Source organism: Plectropomus leopardus, chromosome 18, assembly GCF_008729295.1.
Source record: "Plectropomus leopardus isolate mb chromosome 18, YSFRI_Pleo_2.0, whole genome shotgun sequence".
Lineage (NCBI taxonomy): Eukaryota > Metazoa > Chordata > Actinopteri > Perciformes > Serranidae > Plectropomus > Plectropomus leopardus.
The window spans coordinates 24,779,290-24,786,104 of record NC_056480.1 but is presented as its reverse complement, the minus strand read 5'-3'; the positions used below and the strand labels follow the sequence as shown (position 1 = coordinate 24,786,104).

The 6,815-nt window shown below is 40.3% G+C and overlaps 1 protein-coding gene across 1 annotated transcript; it reads left to right on the top strand.

Annotated features, from left to right (window-relative positions):
• Positions 1 to 2,294: 2,294 nt before the first annotated feature.
• On the top strand, positions 2,295 to 4,200 carry LOC121957792. The gene is made up of 4 exons (XM_042506571.1): positions 2,295 to 2,389; positions 2,501 to 2,559; positions 2,642 to 4,074; positions 4,143 to 4,200. Exons 1-3 carry the CDS (start codon positions 2,367 to 2,369, stop codon positions 4,069 to 4,071), a joined length of 1,512 nt encoding a protein of 503 aa, XP_042362505.1. The 5' UTR covers positions 2,295 to 2,366; the 3' UTR covers positions 4,072 to 4,074; positions 4,143 to 4,200.
• The last annotated feature ends 2,615 nt before the right edge of the window (positions 4,201 to 6,815 follow it).

Below are 6,815 nucleotides of genomic sequence, written 5' to 3'. Positions count from 1 at the left end.
CCTGCGTTATCAGGATTGTTTTTGCTGATTCCAGCGGAGGACTTTCACTTGCTTTCACTTGTGATGAGCGTAATGGAAAGAATTCCAAAAGGAGGAAACTGTTCCTGAAAAAAAAAAAAAAATCCTCAGCGCTATTTCCTCTGACAGGAAATTGTGTCTTTGATGTAAGCCACCACACTCATCTGGTCATCGCATGCGAGGTGTCACCCCTTCCTACGGACCAGAGGAGGAGATTTGGCTGTTGTGGCTCATACAGGACGCCCTTGTGAATGTCAAACACTCAAAAAATGGGAAAATACGATGAATCTGAATAAACTTGAGTTCAAGAAGATGAAGACAGCAGAAAGTAGGACAGAGCGACAGAATCATTTGTCGTCCGCTCGTCCTGTACTTGCATCATGCTTCCTCTGGCAGCAGGGGAGTGTCGCTAATGAACACTATTGACCAAGCACAGTCTGGGATGAAGATTCACACCTGCCAAACTACCAGGGAGTGTGTCCGCAGTGTGTGTTTCTCCTACACTGACAGTGTAAAGGGTCATTTTCCTGTGGAGCATCCCACATGGTCTCAGATCAGTCACAGGAAGCTGATGCTCACATGCAAGCATGACATTATGTATTTCTCAAAGTTAGACCTGAGAAACAGAACCGAAATGTATGATGTGGAGATTGCAGTGTTCCAGTATGTGATTTATATACTGCAAAACAGAAGGTGGAGGCACGCTGATCTTGTTTGTCACAGTTAGGGTCGACTGCATCATTACTGCAGCGTGCGGCCTGGGTTTGCTCGACGTCAGGGGGTACAGGAGTCATCATTAATAATGTTAACAAGGCCGTCAAGGCAAACGTGATCTTTCTCAAGGTCAGGTTTAATGCAGAGGAGAAAAATCAGCGGGACAAAGTGGACAGGAGCTGCTTATTGTTGCTATAGCGCCATTTCACAGCACAAAAAGAACAGCAAAACCTGCTAACATCTGGCTTTATAAAGTGATAGGAAAGGTTACAATCGCATTCACACCCGGGTCATATCACTCTGCGGTAGTCATGGGTATTTGTTGGCTCTGGCTCTGATCGGCATTGATGGATACACACGGAAAAAAAACAACCCAAAAACCCCCCAAAAAGCTCCTTTCACAGCTTCTTTCAGTAGCATCACGCTATAATCACTGTCATCACAGTAGCACTTATTGTATGCATTGCATCGTGCCTTTTTTTTTAAGCACTGGAATCTACAGGACATCAGTAATGCAGAAAATCTGAACAAGACTGTAGTTTAATTTTTTAACATGGTTGGTGTTGCTCTCAGAACATTCTATAAAATCACAGCTTATTGTATTTTTGGGATAATGCTACTTGCATATGAAATGTCTTTAACACATCATATCGTAACTGCTGTGGTTTGTGTTTACATTCTCATTTCTGATTTGCTGAAGTTTTTTTTCACACTGCTGACAGATTAGCTTGTGGTATATATCACAGAAAATATTCAATCAGAAATATTCTTTCAGTTTGATTTATCTAAAAAGTAAAGCAATTTCCATGTATCCTTCATGACAGGCCGGGGTCAGACCTTAATATAACATGGTACTTGAGTTTAAATCCCATGCATTAAGTTTAAATTTTCAGAGCTGTGGAATGTGCAGCTACCATGTTAGAAATAAAGGAGTGATAAAAAAAAAATTACTATATAGTTCTCTCACCTTAAATGAAGCAATGACACAACAGTGTTACTTTGTAAGGTGATACTTCTTAAATATTATTTCAAAGGTGGAAGTAGGTGGCACGCAATCAATCTTTTTTCTGTCAAATAACACAAAATGTGACTCATTTTATGACACTTGGAGTTGACAGAGGCAGTTTATAATGAACTTCATGGTCCCCTGTTTTCTCTGACTGAGGCTTTAGGGTTTGTAAATCCAGTTCAGGCACAGAGAGACTGGCTCAGTTGAACTTGCTTCATAGTGCAGCCCTCAGGTCTACTGGCAATGACAAAGGAGTCTCTTTTTATTTATTTTTTTAATCTGTTTTTAAAAAATCCTGTGTACATGTGCTAATTTTGGTGGCAAAGGGGTATATGTGTGGTTAAAAAAGCTCTTTCTTGCAAGGTTAAGCTTTTACTGTAAAGGTTTTTGCTTACAAACACAGGATTTGAGAACATAAAGGTAGCAGAAAGTGAGAAAATGAGCAGCACTCTTTCCTCAAAGTCACCCTGAAACCACAACAGCAGGCACCTGTAGAAAATCACTTGATTAGCCAGTGATTGGATGCAGGCTGCATTAAATGCTGCCTCTATGCTGCACCCACATGCAGAGCAAGTAGCTTCAGGGCAGTTGGGCTACTGTTGCTTTGACCAGGCTGCACACAGAAATGGCTTGTGGAGTTCATTTGGGGTAAGTTTTTTTGTTTTTTTATATTTTGTTTGTTTTGTTTTTTTACCCAGCTATGCTAAATATGTGTGGAGTTGCTGTTTCTTTCTTCTGACCTTGATGTTTTCTGTGCAGGATCTTGCTGGTTTGCTTAGTTCAAGCAGAGCATGTACGTTGTTTGTGGGCTAAACAAGGTGAGCAGAGTTCAAAATGTGTCACACTCATTTACTGCTGTGATTTAGTGGCTGTGGATTTACACTCTTGTGTCTCCTGCAGCTCAGCGCTCCCAGGCACAAAACGGCAACACATATGTTGGCTTCTTGCAACAGAACAGTGGCTTTGGTGGCAGCTATCCCCAGAATCAACTCAGACATGGCTCCATTTCTTCAGCCCAGAGGCCTAACCTTGAAACACGGCCTGCTGCTAGCAGTGGTTACAACCAGGGACTTTCCAAGAGTGGCAACACAAAACCTGGTTCACAGCCGACTAAAAGTGGCTATGCTAAAGTCAGGTTAGTGCAGAGCAGCTCAACAAACCCCAAATGGCAGACGACCAAATTCAATCAGGTAGATGCACAAAAGGCACCGAAAAAGTTTTTTGGCCTTTCTACTGCTATTGCTAGTGGAAGTTCTGTGAGTAAATATGATAAGAGCAGCAAGAAAACTTCAGCAATTCAGCAGCCACACAGTAGCAAATATCCACCCAGCAGTTCTGCATATCCTCCTAAGGAAAGCTACTCCTCTCGACTGAACTATCAGTCAGCACAGACAGCTCCAGCTGCTGCTCACAAGTCTTCCAGTCTGTTTGGTCAAGGTGCTCCTTTGCCTAATACAAGACCTGTACGGACGAAGACGTCAGCCAGCGCCCCTGCTAGAAGAGTGTCTTCAAGTCGTGGCTCTGGAGCATCTAAACCCTCCAGTTTCTCATCCTTCAAAAATGAGGGAAACAACCCGAGCCAGAGCGAAGCTTGGAAGCCACACCAAAGCAAACTGTTTCCTGTGAATGCCCAAGGAAGCTACAAGCCTACTTCCAACTCCAACATGGCCTCAAGCCGTGTAAGTTACAGCCAGTCTCTTCCAGTGTCCATCAAACAAAGTGGTCCCTTACAGCCACGCAGCGGAAAGCCAACAAGTCAGAGGTTGAACTCCGCTGAGCAGCTCACTGGCACAGGAACCTCTGCCGGGAAACTCTTCGCCCCAACTAAAGTCCATAAAATCCCTGAGCGCTTCGGTGGCTTCCCTATCAGACGGCTGAAAGATCCAGTTGACCAGCAGGAGAGTGTCAGAAAGCCACAGCAGAACTCCGTGGCTCCCCAGCTCTATACAGTGTCATCGTCCCAGCAGAACTCTGTGGCTCCCCAGGATCAGTTGGTGTCGTCGGGCCTGCTGACCTTCGTGGCTCCCCAGCGCCAGTTGTCCTCGTCTTTGTCCAAGCAGACCTATGTGCCTCATCAGCGCCAGGCGTCGGCGGCGTCTTCGGCCCAACGGACCTACGTGGCTCCTCAGCGCCAGGCGGCGGCGTCCTCAGCCCAACAGAACTACATGGCTCCTCAGCGCCAGGTGGCATCTTCCCAGCAGGCATCCATGGCCCATGAGCCAACCTACCTGGCTCAACAGCAGTCTGCTGATCAGAAACCACAGGGCAAGAGTGTTCATCTTGGGAGCAAATGGAAGAGGGTCAAGATGAGGCCAAACCTGCAACAGTAGCAGGTGAGTATCATGTTTTTGCATTTTTGTGCTTAAAACCTGGTCTCTCATGTGTCTTGTTCTTCTTATAGGTACAGCAGATGTCCTGCAATGAATTAATAGTTGTTGAAATAAATTATTAAATTTAAATCTTTGTCTCAACTTCACTTCCTAGTTGTGTGATCTTGGAAATTCCAAAGAATGTGTATTACTGTAGGAATGGTGCCATCTAGTGGGTAAAAGATTTATTGCAAATGGTTCCTCAAACAGTCTTGAAATGCACTGTTGGCAAATAGATCTCAACCAAGTCTGAATACTTTTTTTTTTTTTTTTTTTGGTTTTTTGAAGCTTTATTAGTATAGCAGTTCATAAATAAAACTAAATTGTAAAGATGTAACTAAAATTATTCATGACTGATCTGGGGGGAAAAAAACCCAGAGCTCTATAGATATGGTGTAATGTGTGAATATTGGCAAGAGATGAGGTTACACTCTGACTCATTAAAAACATCTGCCCAGGTTAATTCAATTAACTAATTCAAACAACTCTAGTAAATTAGACTTCATCCTCTTGATTACATTTTTAATCAAAAATGGGATTATAGAATGATCTAATTGTTTTCAGTTTAAAGTGAAGGCTACATTTTGGGGGCATTCAGGCCTTAATTAAAACTTTTTATCCTTGTCTGATTTCTTGGACATGAATTTATGTATTGCAGGGAATAAGGCCCTCAGTATGACACTGTATTGCTCCCCGTCTTCACAATGAGATCTTCAATCTCTGATCTGTGTTAAAATGCTCAGACCTGTTAGATATGATTGGCTCAAACATAAACTTAATGTAATACACCTAAACACACACTTTTCCAAATAACCCAAGACCTGCATTTTAGCAGATGAAAAATGACACCTGCAGTGGTTTCATTATTTATGAAGCTTCATTTTAACCCCAACATCACTGCAGGTGAAGGATCTCACAGAACACTAACCAGATCATGTTACAATCAGTGCATTTTATTGGATTCAGTACCAACAAAGCTGTAAAAATGGACAAATATGGGATAAAGTACATGACAACTACAGGCAAAATGACATTCTATGCTATAACTTTTTTTTTTTTTTTTTTACAGCATACTATACTATGCTTTTTTAAAAACCAGATACCATACTATGCCATTTACAATGACGTTTGCATGATTATTTTGAACGACATACGACACCTTTCTTTTTTCAAGCAACATACTGTGCTATATTTTAAGTAGTTTCTTGAATGACAGACTATAATTAGACATTTCTTTGCTTTTTGAATGACATACTACACAACATTTTCATGTTTTTTTGATATTTTGGGGATTTTTTTGAATGACATACTATTTTACGATGTTTTGAATGACACACTATGTTATGAAGCTATGATGATTTTTTTGACCACATACTACACTGTGATGTTTTGATTATTGAGCGACATAATATACTATGACATTTTTTAGGAATTTTGCATGACATACTATACTATGATGTTTCTGATGATTTTTGAGGGGCATACTTGTTATGTTTTATAATTTTTGGACAACATACTATGACATTTTTGATAATTTTGAGCGTTATACTATATTATGACGTTTTTGATGATTTTTGATCGATATACTTATCAACTTTTTGATGCTTTCTGAGCGACATGACGTTTTTGATGATTTTTTGACAACATAGTATACTATGACGTTTTTGATGATTTTTTGAAAACATACTATACTATGACATCATTTGTAATGATTTTTCAGTGACATATCAGCCTTTGATGTTTTTGATTATTTTTGTACGATAATCCTGTACTCTATATATATAGGAAATTGGACCATAATGCTACATCAGTATTTAAGGCACGTGTTCATGACAACTTAAATCAATGGCATGTGGATGGTAACATCAGTAAACATGAATGTGCCTTCATAAAAGTTGATTCCCCGATCGCTCCTGGTTTCCACAACTTGCCTAAAAAACATAAATCCTTCACTGATACACCTCCAGGTTGACCCTTTATGGCTGCTATTGGCTCTCTCACTGGAAAGATCTCAGCTTCTGTGGACTACTACCTCCAGCCTTTAGTTATGTCCCTCCCCTCTTAAACAAGAGACTCTGTGGACTTAAAAACCAGCATACTATAGCACAGGGAAAAATGGTCAAAAAAGTCATCACTCAGAATGCTTAAAAAAGTCATAGTACAGCATGTTTAGGTTGGTTATAGTATAGCCTGATGAATAAACTGTGCAAAAACTCAATATTTCAAGCGTTTTGAGCCAAAGTACAGCATGGTAAAACAAGCCATACTATAGCACAGGGAAAAATGGCCGAAAAGGTCATCACTCCAAATGCTTAAAAAAGTGATAGTACAGCATGTTTAGGTTGTTTAAAGTATAGCCTGGTTAATAAATGGTCCAAGAACTCATTATTTTGACCTTTTTTTGTCAATGTATAACATGGGAAAAAAGCCATACTATAGCACAGGGAAAAATGGTCAAAAAAAAACTCATCACTCAAAATGCTTAAAAAAGTCATAGTACAGCATGTTTAGCTCATTTATAGTATTGCCTAATGAATAAACTGTGCAAAAGGTCAATATTTTGAGAGTTTTGGGCCAAAGTAAAACATGGCAAAAAAGCCAGCATACTATAGCACAGGGAAAAATGGTCAAAAAAGGTCATCACTCAAAATGCTTAAAAAAAGTGATAGTACAGCATGTTTAGGTGTTTTACAGTATAGCCTGGT

Bases quoted from the DNA above. Each gene is read 5' to 3' on its own strand.
- LOC121957792 (XM_042506571.1), top strand. From the start codon at position 2,367: ATGGCTTGTGGAGTTCATTTGGG. The intron at 2,390-2,500 runs GTAAGTTTTTTT...TTTTCTGTGCAG, and splicing joins GCTTGTGGAGTTCATTTGGG to GATCTTGCTGGTTTGCTTAG. The intron at 2,560-2,641 runs GTGAGCAGAGTT...TGTCTCCTGCAG, and splicing joins TTGTTTGTGGGCTAAACAAG to CTCAGCGCTCCCAGGCACAA.